Source organism: Solea senegalensis, linkage group LG17, assembly GCF_019176455.1.
Source record: "Solea senegalensis isolate Sse05_10M linkage group LG17, IFAPA_SoseM_1, whole genome shotgun sequence".
Classification (NCBI taxonomy): Eukaryota; Metazoa; Chordata; class Actinopteri; order Pleuronectiformes; family Soleidae; genus Solea; species Solea senegalensis.
Window position 1 is genome coordinate 441,681 of NC_058037.1, and position 19,837 is coordinate 461,517.

General features: G+C 45.5%; 3 protein-coding genes across 8 annotated transcripts; 2 read left to right on the plus strand and 1 right to left on the minus strand.

Annotated features, from left to right (window-relative positions):
- The first annotated feature begins 731 nt into the window (after positions 1 to 731).
- On the plus strand, positions 732 to 5,614 carry LOC122783877 (protein Z-dependent protease inhibitor-like). The gene is made up of 6 exons (XM_044048816.1): positions 732 to 915; positions 1,507 to 1,813; positions 1,884 to 2,162; positions 4,377 to 4,650; positions 4,799 to 4,946; positions 5,122 to 5,614. The coding sequence occupies exons 2-6, from the start codon at positions 1,522 to 1,524 to the stop codon at positions 5,308 to 5,310; spliced, it is 1,182 nt and encodes a 393-aa protein (XP_043904751.1). The 5' UTR covers positions 732 to 915; positions 1,507 to 1,521; the 3' UTR covers positions 5,311 to 5,614.
- A 355-nt stretch (positions 5,615 to 5,969) lies between these two features.
- On the minus strand, positions 5,970 to 13,233 carry ppp4r4 (protein phosphatase 4, regulatory subunit 4). 2 transcript variants are annotated; one of them, XM_044048806.1, is made up of 24 exons: positions 12,856 to 13,233; positions 12,493 to 12,566; positions 12,306 to 12,408; positions 12,068 to 12,215; positions 11,916 to 11,989; positions 11,700 to 11,806; positions 11,513 to 11,620; positions 11,320 to 11,441; positions 11,123 to 11,245; positions 10,896 to 11,038; positions 10,684 to 10,803; positions 10,463 to 10,540; positions 9,752 to 9,823; positions 9,503 to 9,676; positions 9,295 to 9,400; positions 8,190 to 8,337; positions 7,957 to 8,101; positions 7,794 to 7,832; positions 7,639 to 7,710; positions 7,513 to 7,570; positions 7,369 to 7,437; positions 7,207 to 7,294; positions 6,372 to 6,797; positions 5,970 to 6,156 (listed from the first exon to the last, which is right to left on the minus strand). In XM_044048806.1, exons 1-24 carry the CDS (start codon positions 12,937 to 12,939, stop codon positions 6,111 to 6,113), a joined length of 2,727 nt encoding a protein of 908 aa, XP_043904741.1. In that variant the 5' UTR covers positions 12,940 to 13,233; the 3' UTR covers positions 5,970 to 6,110. The 2 variants fall into 2 exon arrangements, with proteins under 2 accessions (XP_043904741.1, XP_043904740.1); XM_044048805.1 differs by having other exon boundaries at positions 7,369 to 7,452.
- Positions 13,234 to 13,278: 45 nt separating this feature from the next.
- LOC122783875 (ankyrin repeat and SOCS box protein 2-like) lies at positions 13,279 to 19,406 on the plus strand. Of its 5 annotated transcripts, XM_044048813.1 has the most exons (10): positions 13,279 to 13,633; positions 14,284 to 14,538; positions 15,082 to 15,192; positions 15,278 to 15,447; positions 15,614 to 15,769; positions 16,950 to 17,195; positions 17,536 to 17,707; positions 17,982 to 18,549; positions 18,636 to 18,789; positions 18,878 to 19,406. In XM_044048813.1, exons 2-10 carry the CDS (start codon positions 14,297 to 14,299, stop codon positions 19,018 to 19,020), a joined length of 1,962 nt encoding a protein of 653 aa, XP_043904748.1. In that variant the 5' UTR covers positions 13,279 to 13,633; positions 14,284 to 14,296; the 3' UTR covers positions 19,021 to 19,406. The 5 variants fall into 5 exon arrangements, with proteins under 5 accessions (XP_043904748.1, XP_043904746.1, XP_043904747.1 ...); XM_044048811.1 differs by lacking the exon at positions 13,279 to 13,633 and having other exon boundaries at positions 14,047 to 14,538; positions 18,901 to 19,406; XM_044048812.1 differs by lacking the exon at positions 13,279 to 13,633 and having other exon boundaries at positions 14,047 to 14,538; positions 18,636 to 18,785.
- The last annotated feature ends 431 nt before the right edge of the window (positions 19,407 to 19,837 follow it).

Genomic DNA, 19,837 nt, shown 5'->3' on the forward strand with positions numbered 1-19,837 from the left:
AAACAGGGACCTGAGCCTTGAGCCTACCTATCAAACAGGGACCTGAGCCTTGAGCGCCCTCACTCTCTGAGGGACCTGAGCCTGGCGAACCTCAAACAGGGACCTGAGCCTTGAGCGAGCGACATCTACCTATCAAACAGGGACCTGAGCCTTGAGCGACATCTACCTATCAAACATGGACCTGAGCCTTGAGCGACGTCTACCTATCGAAGAGGGACCTGAAAGTGTCTGCTGCCATTCTCACCTACTGCTTGAAGCCTGTCTTTGAAATGATCATTTAACTTTAACATTTACATTTTTCTCTGAGATACAAATATTAAATGATCATGGCCACCGGAAAGAATAAAACAATGTTTATTTTCAAATTAGAAGTAACTTGGCTTCATGCACTAATCATTAGCAGCAACATTGACTTAACAAAAACATTTTAAAACTGGATTCAAATGGAATGGGTTGTTGGTACAAGATATAAGTCGTATGTTTTTTTCTGTACTATAGGAGTGTGAATGTCGCTCCTCACCATCTAACAGTGGAGTCGTGTCCACCTTTAAACTGTGCATAACAGGAAGCTGCATCTCCATCCCACACGCATGCACACACTCTTTCAAAATAAAGGTATAAGAACAGAATATTTGCACTAAAACAAAAGTCACGTGAGACGTTTGATTTATTATTTTGTCATTTTTAAAATTAACTTTGGGGCAAAAAAAATCAAACTAAAGTTTAATCTGACTCGACTTTGTTTCTCTTTTCAGAATAAAGCGAATTTAACTTTGACAAGACAAAACCGGAAGTAGTTGCACTATTTCCGGTATTGATCGCCGCGCGAGCATCTTGACGACGACGATGATAACGAAGATCCAGTGAATGTTCAGCGCGAGACAAAGCGATCGTTGAACAAACGTCGGAAAACAGGTCAGTGATGTTTGTTTGTTTGCTGACAGGTGACGTCATCGTCGTCGTCGACGACAACAACAACAACAACGTGCAGCGCATTGATTTTAGAAATGATTTTAGATGATCGCGCCCGAGCGCCCTCTATGGACGAGCCGCCACTGACTATGACGTCATCAACAACAACAGTCAGATCAGTGATTATCTTTCATTATTGAGAATTAAAACAATCGCTTTTAATTATGAAAGAAAGAGTTTCAGCTTCTATCACCACAGCGACCTGTTGCCGCTGGAAACACTTTAACTTCAGTTAGAATCTTAATGTTCGACTGTGTTTATATTGTCATGAAATAGTGTGTGTCATCATTAATGAATGGGTGAATGAGTGAATGACACTATCAAATGTAATCGAGTTCATTTATTCACTCTGCTCTTCACATAAATGTCATGTGTTTATATTTCTGCTCACTGGATTCAAATGCACGCTGTGCTGGTTGTTTACCCGTTGCCATGGTGAATAACTCATGCTGATCAGCTGTTTGATGAACCTGCTTCTGAACCAGGACTTCAGTGAAGGATGTGTTGAACACTCACTTCCTGTCTTGTCCACAGGGAGGCAGTGTGACCATGACTTCCTCCTCCACCCTCCCATGCATTCTGGTCCTCCTCGCTGTTGTGAGCCCGGGGTTGTCCCAAACAGACACCGCGGGGTCAGTGGAGGATCTGACCTACAGGAAGTCAGACTTTGGCACGCGTGTGTTCCGTTCTGTCGCCCGCCGCACCGATGACAACGTCTTCTTGTCGCCCTTCACACTGAGCGCTGCACTGACGGCACTGCTGAGCGCCACCGACGGGCCGACCCGGGACCAGCTGCTCCAAGGACTCGGCCTGTCCGGACTGGAACCGCAGACCGTAGCAGGTAGGTGCCGCTCTGAGGGGCGGAGTCAGAGCACAGACGATGTTCTGCTTCTCAAAGTTCTGTTCGTCAGATCTGATCCAGACGCTGCAGAACAACAAACCGGACAACCTCCACCACGGCGTGGCCGTCTTCCCCGCCCAGGACGTCCACGTGTCCTCGTCCTACTTAGACGTGGTCCAGACAAAGTTCAGTGGAACTGTCCAGAACGTGGCCTTCACGTCACCAGAGGAAGCCGCTCACATCATCAACCGCTGGGCCCAGGACCAGATGGAAGACCAGGACCAGGAGCTGGTTTCTAACCTGGACTCACAGACACAGCTCCTGCTCGCAGCGGTCGCCTCCTACAAGGGTACGACTGACCTTTGACCTGAGGGAGAGGGCGTGGCTAAACCATCTAACATGGTTTCAATCAAACCAGATTTAGAACAGTTTTTGACCTCTGACCTCTGTGCCAGGAAACCTTTATTTAACGTGGAGTCAGAATATACATTTGACTGTTCTATGGTTTTCAGGGAGGAGTTGAGAAAGAATCTGGGTGGTCAGGGAGAGCTTCCAGATGACTGGACAACTACAGCTAATGTAATCAGGGAGACAGGTAGGAGAGTACTTGTCGTCTGGAAGGAAAGTAGATAAGGAGACTTGGTGTTAGAATGGGGAAGTGCAGGAGTATATAAAGAGAAAGAGGTTAGCAAAGAAAAAGTGGGACACTGAGGAGACTGAAGAGAGCAGACAGGAGTACAGGGAGATGCAGCACAAGGTCAAGGTAGAGGTCGCAAAGGCCAAACAAAGGGCGTATGATGACTTGTATGCTAGGCTGAAAAGTAAGGAGCCAGAGAATGATTTATACAGGTTGGAAAAACAGAGAGATAGAAATGGGAAAGACGTCCAGCAGGTTCGGGTGATTAAGGATAGAGAGGGACATGTGTTGACAGGTGCCACAGAAGTAATGCGAAGATGGAAGGAGTACTTTGAAGAGCTAATGAATGAGGAAAATGAAAGAGAGCAAAGGGTAGAAGAAGTGACTACTGTGAACCATGAAGTAGCAGAGATTAGTAAACATGAAGTGAGGGGGGCACTGAAGAGGATGAAGAACGGAAAGGCAGTTGGTCCTGATGATATACCTGTGGAGGTATGGAAGTGTCTAGGAGAGGAGGCAGTAGAGTTTCTGGTTAGACTATTCAACAGGATCTTAGAGAGTGAGGGGATGCCTGAGGAATGGAGAAGAAGTGTGATGGTGCCCATTTTTAAGAATAAGGGAGATGTAACTATAGAGGAATAAAGTTGACGAGCCATACAATGAAGTTATGAGAAAGAGTAGTGGAAACTAGACTGAGAGCAGAAGTCAGCATTTGTGAGCAACAGTATGGTTTCATGCTACAGATGCAGTATTTGCTTTAAGAATGCTGGTAGACAAATACAGAGAAGGTCAGAGGGAGCTGGATTGTGCCTTTGTAGATCTGGAAAAAGAGAGAGGAACTATGGTACTGTATGAGGAAGTCTGGAGTGGCAGAGAAGTATGTTAGACTTCATGTAATGTAATATAATGACTGGTGCAGGACATGTATGCCAACTGTGAGACAGCGGTGAGGTGTGCTGTAGGTGTGACAGAGAAGTTCAAGGTGGAGGTGGGACTACATCAGGGTTCAGCTCTGAGTCCCTTCTTGTTTGCGGTGGTGATGGACAGACTCACAGATGCGGTTAGACAGGCATCTCCATGGACTATGATGTTTGCAGATGACATTGTGATCTGTGGTGAGAGCAGAGACCAGGTGGAGGAAAAGCTCGAGAGGTGGAGATATGCTCTAGAAAGGAGAGGAATGAAGGTTAGTCGCAGCACGACAGAATATATGTGTGTGAATGAGAGGAACCCAAGTGGAACCGTGAGGCTACAGGGAGTGGAGATAAAGAAGGTGGAGGATTTAGGGTCAACAGTCCAGAGCAGTGAAGATTGTGGAAGAAACATGTTAAAGCTGGTTGGAATGGGTGGAGAAAAGTGTCAGGGGTAATAATGTGTGATAAAAGAGTATCAGCCAGAATGAAAGGAAAGATATACAAGACAGTGGTGAGACCAGCGATGCTGTATGGTCTAGAGACAGTGGCACTGAGGAAAAGACAGGAAGCAGAGCTGGAGGTAGCAGAGATGAAGATGTTGAGGTTCTCTTTGGGAGTGACGAAGATGGATAGGATCAGGAATGAGTCAGTCAGAGGAACAGCACATGTTAGATGTTTTGGAGATAAGGTCAGAGAGGCCAGAATGAGATGGTTTGGTCATGTACAGAGGAGGATAGTGAGTATATTGGTAGAAGGATGCTGGGGTTGGAACTGCCAGGCAGGAGGTCTAGAGGAAGACCAAAGAGAAGGTTTATGGATGTAGTGAAAGAGGACATGAAGTTAGTTGGTGTGAGAGAGGGGGATACAGAGAACAGGGTGAGATGGAGGAGGTTGATTCGCTGTGGCGACCCCAGAAGGGAGCAGCCCAAAGGAAAAGAAAAAGTCCGAATATGCATTTAAATGTGTGCGTGTGACGTCGCCGTGGAAATAAACTCTGTCACATTTCTTTCAGCTCACTTCAGTCCAGCCTTCAATGCGTCGCTGTCTCAGGAAGAGCGTTTCTACGTGGACAGCTATCACGTCGTCATGGTTACCATGATGACCAGGGCTGGTAAGTACTTCCTGGCGTACGACCGCTCCCTGAGCGTGGGCGTTCTGAAGTTGGCGATGACGGACGGCGCTGCCATGTTGGTCGTGCTGCCTGACGAGGGCGTGGACGTGGTGTCGGTGGAAGAAGGCGTGACAGCGGCCAAGATTCAGGCCTGGATTCAACAACTGAAGAAGACGTAAGACTCAACAACCTGGTGTCCATGGAAACAGCCCAGTCACATTCACACTTCACTTACGTGCTGTGAGCGCCCCCTGCTGTACACAGAGGCTCTGATTTATTATTATGATAATGATGATGAAATAGTTGTTTTATTTTCTAAACAGGAAGTTGGAGGTGCAGCTTCCACGCTTCCTGTTAGAGCGTTCGTACTCACTGAAGGACGTCCTCCAGAGTTTGGACATCACTCAGGTGTTTGACCACGATGCTGACTTGACCAACATGGGCGGAGTCAAAGGACCAAGACTCACGCAGGTGAGTCCAACTGTCACTCTCTCCTGGTTAACCCTGATTTAGCCTGGTTAACCCTGGTTAAGCCTGTATATGAATATATTCATATATATGAATATATTTATATTTCAAAAATGTAAATTTTTCTGTTTTCACTGTAAAAAAAAAACTCATTTATCCAAAATGACTTCATTTCCAGGTTTTCCATAAATCTGTTATCTCCGTTGACGAGCGCAATAATGACATCACTGAAGAGGGCGGAGACATTGTGTTCTCAACTCCGCCCCCTCGACTGACCATCAACAGACCCTTTGTCGTGGTGGTCTACCAGGAGACCACGGGCAGTCTGCTGTGCGTGGGCCGAGTGCTCGATCCCACCAACAAGTAGTAACACCTGTTCAACGGGGGGACGCTAATCCACGCCCACCAGAGCTGTGATCATGTGACATGCTCTGAGGATTACGCTCTAGCACCACCCTCAGGTCAACATTCACAGCTATCCGTGTTAACTTATGTTAGTGCATGTTCACTTAACTCGTGTAGCAGAGACAGTGTAACGCCCCCTTCAGACAGTGTAACGCCCCCTACAGGAGGAATAATGACAATGTTGTTATTGTGATAATGCTATTGTAACATGTGAGTCGTAATAGAACTGTTTATGTCATTGCACTGATATACACATATATATGTATGTACATATACATACATGTATACATTATATATATATACACGTATATGTATGTATACACATAGATATATATACATACATGTATATGTATGTATGTATGTACATATGTATACATACAGATGTGTATATATATGTATGTGTACATATACACACATATATCTATATAATAAACTGCTAAAACTAAAACAAATACTGAGATCTTTGTGTCATCACATATTTACACTGTATGAAGTCAACAATGGCGCCCTCTGCTGGACAGTGGTGAGATAATCCCCATCGACTGACAGCAGCAGCAGTGCATGCTGGGAAAAAGGCGACAGCCTGACCAATCGCAGCGGCCAATAAGAACACAGCAGCAGTTTGAATGTGTGGATTTTACTGAACCAATCAGAACACACCATGCTCCATAAATACAAATAGTCTGTGCAAGTCCTGTTGCATTCTGGATAATGTCCCAAAACTGCCTCCTTGCTGCTGATTGGCTGATGATGACGTCATCTTCACTCTTGTCCCGACTGGACGCAGAAAGACTTTGACTTCCTGTGTCTGAAAGAAGAAAAAGAATTGTGTTAGAGCTAAAAGAAGCTAATCTGGGTTTCAGCTAACACACATACTCTATGTAAACAAGGACTAAAGGGGGCGCTGTGGGCTCAATCCTGGTCCTGGGGACCCTCCCTCTGAATCAGGGAAACATGAGTGTCCCCAGGACAAGGATTGAGACCCTGACCCAGTTAAAACCAGGTTTGACAGACAGAACTCACACCGACAGTTTCCTAGACTGACTGTCTTTAACACCACAGCCACGCTCCATTGTTCTGCTGCGCTGGTCCAAGGTTCTGGTCCTGTAGTCCAAGGCAGTGGTCCTGTGGTCCAAAGTACTGGTTCTGTGGTCTACTAAACCAGTTCTATGGTCCAGCACATTTGTTCTGCGGTCTGTCTTACTGCTTCCATGGTCTTTGGAGCTGGTTCTGTTTTCCAGGAGGCTGCTGGTGTTGCTGCAGATCAGGAAGGGCATGGACGAGGTCGACTGTGATGTCAGAGTGAAGTGGGCGGTCCTTAAGGAGTCATCTATAAAACACCGTAGGTGATGAAACAGTGAGTGTGAAGATGTTTCACAGGTTTTGCTGCGTAGCACAGACGTACCGTTCAGAACTGATCCAGATGAACTGCTGAACTCTTTGATCTTCCTGAAACAACATCAAACACATGGTTGTTGTTACGCAGCGTCCAAAGGAATGCTGCTCAGAGAACCCAACTCATGTTCTCTGTTCTCATGTTCTCTGTATGTTCTCATGTATGTTCTCATGTTCTTTATATGTTCTCTGTATGTTCTCATTTTCGCTGTATATTCTCAGTATGTGTATGTTCTCTGTTCCTTGTGTCTCCACTGGCAGTCATGTTTTTACTGACAGTCAGTCTCTGGGGCTCAGTCTGGTTCTCAGCTGCAGGGGGCGCTCACAGCACAGTCAGTAACTCATAAACCACCATTAGAAGATTCCATCTCTGATCTAGAAACAGCACCAGACTCACATTGGAGGAAAAGAGGTTACCAAAGACAAGGACCACAGTCTGAACCCTGACACAGTGCTCACTCACATGGCTCTTTCTGCGTTGGTAGGTTTGGATGTGGACTGACTGCTGAGCGATCGACTCCGTGTCAGTTTAGCTTTTCTCATCTCGTTTCCTGTAAGAAGAGAAATCACTGTGTCAACTGCTCCAACGCTCGTCCTCACTGACCTTCAGGGATGTTTGACTCACCGGCTCCTGAAGAGGACACGGACACAGATGTGGACTTGACTGCAGACAGACGGGTCTTACCATCCTTCCCTGTCAAACACACATCTTTACTGATGACTGTCACATCTGCACACATCACAACAAAAAGCAAAGTGATGGACTCACATTTCCTCTCCGCATGCTTCTCAGGGTTCCTCCCACCGCTCTGATGCTCCAGCTGTTCCTGATCACGGAGGAAACACAGTTTCACTTACGATTCTGATGATTCAGAAGCATCACGTTCACACTCACCATCTCTAGCAGCAAAAGCTCCTCCTTCTCCTTCTTCTCATCCAGGAAGTCCTTCTCCTGCCTCCTATGACACTGACCACAGATCATAGATTATAAACCACAGATTATAGACAGATAACATTTGACTAGTTTAACCTGGTTATCAAAATACCTACCGGCTCTGTGAGGTCCAGTTTGTCTAATTCCAACACTGTCTGAAATAAGTGATGAACACAGTTAATCCATCCCACACCTCCTCTAAAACATCACTCGTTCATACTGTTTATAGTCTAATCTAAGGTGATGTGGTCTCAGGTCTCAGGAGGTCTCAGGTGTTACCTTGCGGATGGTCGCCACCACATCTTTGTCTTTCTCTCTGCAGAGAAGTTTCTGAACACAGAAGTCCAGCTGCTGCAGCAGTTGTCTATCTGTCGGGAGGCGAAGCGATGAACGTAACCGTGGCAACAACTGGCACAGCTTGTACCTGGCGGATGTGTGAATAGGCAGACAGGTATTTCATGATTGGCAGGTACACGAAGCTGTCTCACTGAACAGAACTCTGACAGAACTACCTGACGTTGGCAACCGGGTCATGGACCAGCTCCAATGCAGGAACCAGGAAGTGTTTGTTGAAGAATTTTTTGGAGAAAATCTCAGTGGCTGTTTCACAAACGTCAAGAAACCTAAGACGGCTCCAGTAGCTGCGACCTTGAGCCAGATCTGAGGATCACAATGAACCAGAGTGAGTTGCGTCACATCCAGGTGTCATGGTTTTATCTTTGTCCGTGGTGTGTTCTCATGTTCTCGTGGTGTGTTCTCGTGTTTACTGGTGTGTTCTTGTGTTTACTGGTGTGTTCTTGTGTTTACTGGTGTGGTCTCGTGTTTACTGGTTTGTTCTTGTGTTTACTGGTGTGTTCTCACTGGTGTGTTCTCATGTTTACTGGTGTGGTCTCGTGTTTAATGGTGTGTTCTTGTGTTTACTGGTGTGTTCTCATGTTAACTGGTGTGTTCTGTTTACTGGTGTGTGTTTAAAGGTGCGTTCTTGTGTTTACTGGTGCGTTCGTGTTTAAAGGTGTGTTCTCGTTTAAAGGTGTGTGTTCTCGTGTTTACTGGAGTGTTCTGTGTTTAAAGGTGTGTTCTTGTGTTTACTGGTGTGGTCTCGTTTACTGGTTTGTTCGTGTTTACTGGTGTGTTCTGTTTACTGGTGTGTTCTCATGTTTACTGGTGTGGTCTCGTTTAATGGTATGTTCTTGTGTTTACTGGTGTGTTCTCATGTTAACTGGTGTGTTCTCATGTTTACTGGTGTGTTCGTGTTTAAAGGTGTGTTCTTGTGTTTACTGGTGCGTTCTCCGTGTTTAAAGGTGCGTTCGTGTTTAAAGGTGTGTTCTCGTGTTTACTGGAGTGTTCTCGTGTTTAAAGGTGTGTTCTTGTGTTTACTGGTGTGTTCTTGTGTTTACTGGTGTGGTCTCGTTTACTGGTGTGTTCTCGTGTTTACTGGTGTGTTCTCATGTTTACTGGTGTGGTCTCGTGTTTACTGGTGTGTTCTCGTGTTTAATGGTGTGTTCTAGTGTGGTGCAGATTTTCATCATGTTCCACTAACATGTTGTTTGATTTATCTGAATAAATGCCATACATGACTGAGGTTCCCTGTCACTCTCAGGATCATGTGAGTCTAACCTTTAATCAATCGATGGATCATTTCCTGGCGCTGCTCCTGTTTGCGATTGTAGCGAAGGAAAGTGCAGAATGTCCGAGCCGCCTCCTTCTGAACAGGCAACACCTTCTGTAACAATGACAATGAGACGAGTGTTCACCAGTTTCATGTTTTTTATGTAGTTTGTGGCGTCACATGTTTGTGCTGTTTGTGGTATCACGTGATGCGAACGTTGGAGGTGAGGATGATAAAGATGCGAGCAGAAAAGTTCTGGTGCAGCACTTCTCCGGGCAGCAGTCGAGCGAGGCAGCTGTAACGCTGCAGCAGCTTCTCATGGAGCCGCCAACGCAGAGAACCACCAACCTTGTGTTCGGCTGCTAGCAGAGCGGACAGCAGCTCAGAGAACTGACAAAGAACATGTGAAACCAAGATCAGAGAGGGAACTGGAAGGGAAAGGAAAAGCTAAGCTTGTTATCTCACCTTGTTGTTGTCTTCTCTGGACAGAACGGCCTCCAGTGTTTCCTCCAAGTGAGTCATCAGAGCGTCCAGAACCTCAACAGTGACAAGAGAAGAGCTGAGAGTGAGATCAAACATCATCTGAGGGCTGTTCCATGAAGAGAACCAGGTTAACAAGGTTTAATAGACTCCTTCACCTTTCTACTTGGTGTCTTTAACTCTGCTAAGGGAGCTGAAAGGTCAAATATAAGGGTAAGGCTTGTTTTATTTTCACCCTCATTGTTGCTGTTTTCTTCCAGGAACTGGTCTAAAAGTGGGCAACACAGTTGGTGTAGTGGTTAGCACTCTTGGCTTTTGCAGAAAGAAGACCCGGGTCTTTCTGTATCGAGTTCATATGTCACATTACCCATGAGGACTGACAGTGAAGATCTGTTAGAGGACTGACAGTCAGGATCTGTTAGAGGACTGACAGTCAGGATCTGTTAGAGGACTGATAGTCAGGATCTGTTAGAGGACTGATAGTGAGGATCTGTTAGAGGACTGACAGTGAAGATCTGTTAGAGGACTGACAGTGAAGATCTGTTAGAGGACTGACAGTCAGGATCTGTTAGAGGACTGATGAGCTGAGGTCAGTGATGAAGTCATCTGTACTGGTACCCAGGGATGAAGGGCTGGATCCTGTTATGTCAGACTCTTCACAAATAAGGTAACACAACACAACAATCATGAACTCACCTCCAGAACGTCATCCTGTAGCAGAACCACAAGCTCTTTGTGGAAAAGATGAACATTTGAGCGGAGAAGCTTTACCACCTGTAAGACGAGGACCACACCACATGACCTCATCAGAGAAACAGCTGTGTTCTTCTGTCTCTTGAAGGCTATGTCTGAATTTCTCAATGAGAAACTGATGAGCAGTTACTGATGATCAGATTAGATTAGACACATAATCTGACCTGGTGAAAGTTTGCTGCAGCACTTTGACGGACGCTGAACTCTGGGTCACAACAGAGAGTGGAGAAGGTTGTGTACAGTTCTGACAGGAAAGGAGCAGATTCACAAAACAGCACCATGGCCTACAGAGAGAGAGAGAGAGAGAGAGAGAGAGAGAGAGGGTGTCCGGAAAGACTGAAATCAAATCTACTCTGCTGAGTCGGTGGAAACTTACCGGTAAATTGTAACAGCAGTTGCAGCGAATTAGCTTTGACTCATTTACGTCATTTGTTAAGTTTCTGTCAGTCTGAAGACCCGCAACACACAGAACTTTGAAGGTCTGCAGCATGGAAAACTTCTGCTCATCTGACAGAGAGCCTGAAAAACAGCAAGTCCTCAGACAAGTCATCACAAACACATCAGGACACAAACGTTAACACAATCATGTGACCGACACCTCACCTGCCAGTCCACTGCAGAGCTTCCCAAACTGGAAAGACAAAGATGTTAAGACTGTGTCATCACCCTGTGACGACGCCTCACACACTGCCATCACCAGAGGGACCACGACATGGAGGCGGTCATCTGAGAGAGAAGGGGGCGGGGTGAAAGTGTGCAGACATCTCACAGCTCCACTTATCCATCATGTGATCACTCACCGGCGTCAATCATGTCGATCAGGTTAATGATGGAGTCAAACGCAACGAGCCGCACACTGCCGTCCTCGTCTGCAGCGAGCTCCGTGAGTTCAGGCAGCACGTGTGTCTTGGTCTCGTCCACTCTGAAAGGACGGACGAGACGTTTGTTTTCATTTGATTTCTCTTTGTTTTTGTTTACTTGACGTGTGTTTACCCAGTCGCTCGGGCGATGCTTTCCAGCTGAGCGCACATACACACTCGCACCTCGGCCTCCACATCCTGACACAGGGACCGAGCCACTGGCAGAAGCTCCATCTTCACTCTGACATAGAAACACAGCTGTGTTACCATGGCGACCACAGATCAGGAGTTGATCAGTAATCAATAGGAACGCAGCTCACGTGTGGGAATCAAACTTCGAGGCGACTTTTCCTAAAATACGACAGTTGGTCAGACGGGAGTGAAGAGAGAGAGACGCCTGAGGCTGAAAGAGGAGAGGATTCAGCACCTGCACAGGGACACGGGTAACACACACACACACACACACACACACAGGTGAGTCCTCGACTCATCAATCAATCAATACAAATATCTCATCTCAATATTCATCTCTCTACCTCCTGTTTGATCGTCTCCTTTGGTAAAGAGCTGACTGCAGACAGGAGCGTCTCCAACCAGGCCCCGCCCACCACTGAGGACAACACACTTACAGTTAGTGTGTGTCTGTGGTTCAGGTGTGTGTGCGTGTGTGTGTGTGTGTGTGTGTTACCCGTGTCCCTGTGGTTCAGGTGCATCAGAACAGTCTTCAGGATGCAGTAAGTGTGTGTGTGGATCAGGATGATGTCGTCCTGTAGAATAGTTAAAAACGAGGCTGCAGCTGACAAATGGATTTCTGATCCAGATCCGTTCAGGACGTCCTGAGTCACATAGACACTGTTGTTACAACTGTACCACACACGCACGCACGCACACACGCACACATGCACACACACACTGATGGTACACACCCGCACTTTGGGTACGACCCGACGAAAGGTCTCAGCTGGATTGTGGCGGACCAGACTTGGCAGGTTAGTGATGACACTCACTCTCTGAACCTCCTGACCTGCACTGAAATTAAAGGCTCAGTCAGAAGTATTTCTCTGTGTGTGTGTGTGTGTGTGTGTGTGTATTTAAACAAGATGGAGGACTCACCTGAGCAAGTAAACAGCTCGTTCAATGTCGTTAAGATCTTCATCCACAGTGAGCTGATCGATCTCTTCAGCTGTCTGACACACACACACACACACACACACACATCACAAACCATAAACATGTTTTCACTGTAACGTGGAAGAATTTTATAATAACGTGAGTGTGTGACCAGATATATGTACCACACACACACACACACACACACACACACACAGAGAAACTGCGTCATGCTGCGCAGATCTCGGGTCTCCCTCTTCTGTGTGGAGGCTGCTCCTCTTCCTCACACTGACTCATCATCTTCATGATCATATGTACAATACACACGTATGACGTATGGAAGTGTGTGTGTGTGTGTGTAAATACCTTGAGGCTGCGGCGGATCGGTCTTTCTATAAAAACCAGGTCCTGCAGCTCCTCCAGCCCGAACATCACACTGTTCCCATTCATTCTGCAGCAGCGCGACCAGAACCGAGTCCTACACGGACCCCTGTCACTGACGAACACACTGATGCGGATCCGCTGCAGAGGAAATCTATAGATGAAATGTTCATTCACCACGTCACAAATAAACCTTCATTGGTTCAAAAATGATTCCGTCATTAAAATGGCGTCAGTGATCGATATGATCTGCTCTTCAGTAGCGTCTCAAATACTCGTGAAGTTCAATAATCCATAATCACATCGACGAGCGGCTTCGCCAATCAAACGTGACGTCACAGAACGGAAGCGGAACCAAGATAAATTAAAGTCCCGTTTTTACACTGTAAAAAAAACATGTGGTGTGCACGCGCGCACACTGTCATCACTTTTCTCTTCTTTAGAAACATTTTAAATGTTTCGACGATCAACAATCAAACAAGGTTGTATGTCACGTTTAGACTTTGTAGAGGTTAGTCAAATCCTAATCCTGAACATCTGAGGTCATGATTATCTCACATGTGTGGATTAGGATTAGGATTAGGGTTAGGTTAAGTGGAGAGCCTAAAGTGACAGGTATGGAGCAGTCTTAAACATTAGGACTTTTATTTTGAAAGAAAGTTCAGAATGTTGTAATGTGTCTGTGACATTTGAGTGTTGAGGAGTCAGCTGCTGGATGTCCTAAAAATACACACACACACACACACACACACAGAACAGACGGGTAAGTTTTTTTCTTTGTTTGTTTGTTGTTGTTTACTTATCCGTTCACTTGTGTTTATCATGTGTTTGCTGTTTTGTGTGTGTGTGAGTGTGTGAGTGAGTAGATTAAGATCACAGACGGCGTTCCAAATTTACAATCATCAAAACCTTGTGACACCAGTTTGTTCTCATTCAAATAAAATAACAAGAAGTTTTAAAATCTTTAATCTTTCACTTATTTGATCTTTCACTTATTTGTGAGAATAAACTTCTCTTGAATGCAACAACACGACTAAGCCAAATAATTCCGGAGGGCATCACCAAGGACCCCGCTACAGTCTCAGATTTACTTCCTGTTTGACTTTAAAGTGTTTTAGATTTACTTCCTGTTTGACTTTAAAGGGTTTCAGATTCACTTCCTGTTTGACTCTAAAGTGTCTCGGATTTACTTCCTGTTTGATTTTAAAGTGTCTCAGATTTACTTCCTTTTTGACTTTAAAGTGTCTCAGATTTACTTTCTGTTTGACTTTAAAGTGTCTCAGATTGACTTCCTGTCAAAATGTGTCTCCACTTTTATTCATCACCACTTCATCTTGTTCTGTCACTTTACTCTGGAGTGACAGCTCATGTTTGGCCCGCCTCTTTTGTTGTCTTTTGTTTGTTTTTCTTCAGGTCGTCCTCCATCATGGCGGCAGACCCCGGCGACGTTGATGATTATTCTCTCTACAGTGACATGAATGATGACCAACTGCTGCAGCTCGCCATCGAGCGCAGTCTGAGTGACACACGTCATAGCAACAGCAACACAACCAACAACAGTGTTGCATCCAGTGTGTCTGTGTCCAGACTCGGCTCCAATGATCCTCCAGTCCAGACAATGGTTTCCTACAGTTCTCCAAACCCTCCGAGTGCAAAACCACCAGATTTGTATGTCTTTCTCTCTCACGCACACACACACACAGTTGACATTGATTTCCCACAATTCCTTGCAGCAGAAATATTTAAAGTGATGTTTGAATAGTTTGTGTGTGTTGTGTTGTGTAGTTGTATACATGTGTAGTTGTGTGTTATCCTCTCTTGTGTAGATGTGTGTTGTGTAGTTGTGTAGATGTGTGTTGTCCTCTCTTGTGTAGTTGTGTAGATGTGGGTTGTCCTCTCTTGTGAAGATGTGGGTTGTGTGTCCTCTCTTGTGAAGTTGTGTGTTGTGTAGATGTGTGTTGTCCTCTCTTGTGAAGTTGTGTGTTGTGTAGATGTGTGTTGTCCACTCTTGTGAAGTTGTGTGTTGTGTAGATGTGTGTTGTCCTCTCTTGTGAAGTTGTGTGTGCAACACAGTGTTACACCACTACGTCCTAATGCACCCACTTTCCTTTGAGTGATGATGGACAGACAAACGTCAACATCCCCCGTTGATGATGTCACACCTGTCATTGTGTGCTCTGATTGGTTGTTGTCTTGGTGACGTTGTGGCAGGGAGACATTTGATGGGACAGTCAGCTGCTTCATGACTGGCTCTGGGAAGAAAATGATGGCCTATCGACGAGCAGATGGAACTCTAGTTTACGTCACTCCAGCACCTGAAGAGTGAGTTCCCTTTAATCACCTGTACCTTCAGGTCAGGACAAATGAGGACAGATGAGGACAGATGTGTGATGTGTCGTCCCTGCAGGGAGGAGGAGCCTCTGTTCAAAGCCATCCGTGTTGGAGATGTGAGCAGAGTGAAGTCACTGGTAATGAGTCCAGGAGCAAACCTGATGCTGTCTAATAAACCCGACTGGCTCGCCCTCCACCAGGCGGCGTGGTATGGCCAACACAGCTGTCTGTCTGTCCTTCTGTCAGGTACGTACAGCCGTCTGAGTGTCCTTCAGTGAGGTACCAACGTCCTAACACAGAAACACAGCTGTCAGATGATAGTTGTGTTTCTGTGTTAGGATGTTGGCTGAGCTGAGCATGGACAATGTGTCCATGTGTCCATGTGTCCATGTGTCCATGTGTCCATGCTCAGCTCAGCCAGGGATGGTCAACAAGCAGACAGAAAATGGCGAGTCAGCGCTGCTGGTCGCTGTCAGCAAAGTGGAGCTACGATGTGTTCAAGTGCTGCTGGAAAATGGAGCTGATCCTGACATCGCCAACAATGACAAAGAGACTCCGCTGTTTAAAGGTAAAACTGAACACATGTTAACCAAATCAATCAATCAATCAATCAATCAGTTAAGACAAAAAAACACACCTTTGAAAAGGCATAAAAGAGTAAAAACTTTCCACTGAGTGGAACAATTTACTTTGGTTCATGTTTGGTTGTTGCTGATGTTTGGTTGTTGCTGATGTTTGGTTGTTGCTGGTGTTTGGTTGTTGTTCGGTTGTTGTTGGTGTTTGGTTGTTGCTGGTATTTGGTTGTTGCTGATGTTTGTTTTGTTGTTGCTGATGTTTGTTTTGTTGTTGGTGTTTGGTTATTGCTGATGTTAGGTTGTTGTTTGTGTTTGGTCGTTGTTGGTGTTTGGTGTTTGGTTGTTGCTAATTTTTGGTTGTTGTTGGTGTTTGTTTGGTTGTTGCTTTGTTGTTTGGTTGTTGTTGGTGTTTGGTTGTTGCTGGTGTTTGGTTGTTGCTGATGTTTGTTTGGTTGTTGCTGATGTTTGGTTGTTGTTGGTGTTTGGTTGTGTTTGGTTGTTGCTGATGTTTGGTTGTTGTTGGTGTTTGGTTGTTGCTGATGTTTGGTCATTGTTGGTGTTTGGTTGTTTCTGATGTTTGGTTGTTGCTTGGTGTTTGGTTGTTGTTTGGTTGTTGTTGGTGTTTGGTTGTTGCTGGTGTTTGTTTTGTTGATGTTTGGTTGTTGTTGGTGTTTGTTGCTGATGTTAGGTTGTTGTTTGTGTTTGGTTTTGGTGTTTGGTTGTTGCTGATGTTTGGTTGTTGCTTGGTGTTTGGTTGTTGTTGGTGTTTTGGTTGTTGTTGGTGTTAGGTTGTTGCTGATGTTTGGTTGTTGCTGGTGTTTGGTTGTTGCTGGTGTTTGGTTATTGCTGATGTTAGGTTGTTGTTTGTGTTTGGTCGTTGTTGGTATTTGGTTGTTGCTGATGTTTGGTTGTTGCTTGGTGTTTGGTTGTTGTTTGGTTGTTGCTGGTGTTTGGTTGTTGTTGGTGTTTGGTTGTTGCTGATGTTTGGTCGTTGTTGGTTGCTGATGTTTGGTTGTTGTTGGTGTTGTTTGGTTGTTGCTTGGTGTTTGGTTTTGTTGTTGCTGGTGTTTGGTTGTTGCTGATGTTTGGTTGTTGCTGTTGGTGTTTGGTTGTTGCTGATGTTTGGTTGTTGTTGGTGTTTGGTTGTTGCTGATGTTTTTTTTTCCTCTGCAGCGTGTGAGAGGAACAGTGCTGCGGTCGTGGCCATGTTGCTTAACCACGGCGCAGCAGTGAATGCTCGTTGTATTCAGGGATGGACTGCACTGCAACAAGCAGTGGTTTCAAACAACGTTGAGATCTGTGAGATGCTTTTGAAAGCTGGAGCCAAACACAACATCACCAACATTTATGGCATCTCACCAATATTCACTGCGGCTCAAACCGGGCGGATTGCCACTCTACGCTTCCTCCTGAAACATGGTAAAATCACTGGTCTCATGGTTTTACAGCTCACTGTGAGTCACTGAATATCATCTTTGATTGCTTTGTTACTTCTCTGAACTGCTGACCTCCACAGTTGAGGCCTTGCCTCCTTCAGATGCTGCATTTGCAGGCTGCGCTGACACTTGTCTCCTTTTTCTTTTTGTTCTAAATGTACATGTCTGACAATCAGAGTAATAAGAATCTAAAAAAAATGCTTTCAAATGGTGTAGATTAAGAAAAACAACAACATTCATTTCAGAGTTGGGGTTAAGTGATTACAGCTTTTTCAAATGTCCACCACACTCCTGACCTGTGATCCCTTGACTGTTGTCTGCAGGTGCAGACATCAACAGTCAGGCTGCAGACGGAGCCACTGCTCTGTACGAAGCTGCTAAAAACAGACACCAAGAAACTGTTGAGCTCCTCCTGTCACAAAACGCAGACGCCAACAAACCTGGAAAGACCGGACTTTTACCTCTTCACATCGCTGCCCAAACAGGAAGTGACACGTAGGCATGAGTGAATGATATTTGAATTACTGGCTTATCTGAGCCAGTGAACTCTTGATATTATAACAAAGAGATGGGTAATTATTCTCTTTTAATTTTTGTTAACTAACACCTAGAGATGCACTGAACATTCGGCCACTGAAACATTTCTTAGCATCTATTGAATACTGGAAAGTCTCTCACTGACAGCGCAGATTATGAACTCCCTGCGACATTCACTACACACCTGATCAAGCTGATATGTTCTAAATTCTGTGATGACTCTTTTCCCCAGTATTGTGTCCATGTTAATCCCAGTAACCAGTAAAGCCAGAGTCTGGCGGACCGGCATCAGCCCGCTCCACGTGGCAGCTGAACGTAACCGTGACAACGTGTTGGAGGCTCTGATTGAAGCTGGCTTTGACGTGAACACTCAGCTGTCTGAAGAACGATCCAGGCTGTATGAGGACCGGCGCAGCACAGCGCTCTATTTTTCTGTAATAAATAACAACGTGGATGCCGTGCGCATGCTGCTGGAAGCTGGTGCCGACCCAAACCTAGACATGTTCAAGCCACTGATGGTGGCAGCGAGGCAGGGCTGCATCCAGACTGTGACCCTGCTGGTGGAGCATGGAGCCGACATCAACGCCTGTATCCCCACCCACCCCACCACCTTCCCGGCTGTCTTCATGTTTTCCATGAAGTACCTGCCCATGTTCAAGTACCTGCTCGACCACGGAGGCCACGCCCTCTCCTGCTTTGACTGTCTCTTTGGTAACCAACCTCATCCACCAATCAAACCCACCCGATCAGAGAGGGAACACCCACTCCAGAGAGATACCCAGCTGAGGAGAGGTGTCCAGGTGATCAACCCTTCTACGATTGATTGTTTTGTTGATTAATGAATGAATGAATGAATGGATTGATTGATTGATTGATTGATTGATAGTTCTGTGAGATGATCTCAGCACCCAGCATCTGTCGATGGGCGGGACCAATCATCGATGTCCTATTGGACTATGTGGGTCATGTGACACTGTGCTCCCGTCTGTTGGAACACCTGGACAGTTACTCTGAGTGGAGCTCTATCAAAGAAAAGGCAGGTGTGTTCTGATCACCAGCTGATCATGTGTTTCTTCAATCAATAATATAGATGTCTTGATTGATGTTTGTTTGTTGTTCGTGTCTCAGCTTCACCGCGCTCCCTCATGCAGCTCTGCAGGCTCAACATTCTGCAGTTGGTTGGACAAAAGCGTTTGAAGAAACTGCCATTACCTGGAAGTTTGACCCGTTTCCTGCAACACAAGGAGGGAGTGATCGATGACGAGGAGTGACACAGAACCAACCCAGCGACTAGCATTGTTTGTATGGGAGTTGTATTTAAATGGACTGGCTTTGTGAGAGAATGATGGGAACCATGTTCTGCATGAAGACATGAACATGAGCACATGCTGTGAACAACAAATATGTCAAATCAACCTCAACAGTGTCATGTTTTAGTGGTAATTTGATTTCTGATCATTTATAACATAAAGAATTCATTACATTTATGTTATTGAAAGCAAATAAAACATGTTAAATACTTTATAAATAAGATTAAATAAATACCTGTTGGGGAAGTTAAAGATATCTAAAAGTTTATTTACAATTTGTTAATGTGGAACTTTTACCCAACTGTATTTTTGTGAAAAATAAAACAAGTATATCACCTCATCTGTAACACTTTGTCAAAGTGTAGCTGTTGTTCTCTTTCATATTTCGTTCGACGTCTCACTATGGGATGCACGCCCCTGTTGCAGCCCTCAGAAGCAACAATCTCATTACGCCAATCCTGATTGGCTGGTGAACGTGTCCGTCCGCCTCAGGTGGTCCCACCTACTATAAATAGCGTATGCGGACGGCACCACATCATTCAAACACCTCTTCTCACTTGGAGCATATCTCACGTCCAGGGCTAATTAGCCTAACTGTCCACAGACAGATCTTATTTAGCTTCTGTCGTAGGGCGCTAATAGCTTTGGACTTTTTCTTGTTGAGACAAGGAGGACATATCTTCGTCTTCAGCGCATCTTCACCCGCGACTGTCAGTGGTGTCCTGACTGAAGCCCTGACTGAAAAGGGAGGGGCTTAAAGGCCCCCCGTTTGAACCAC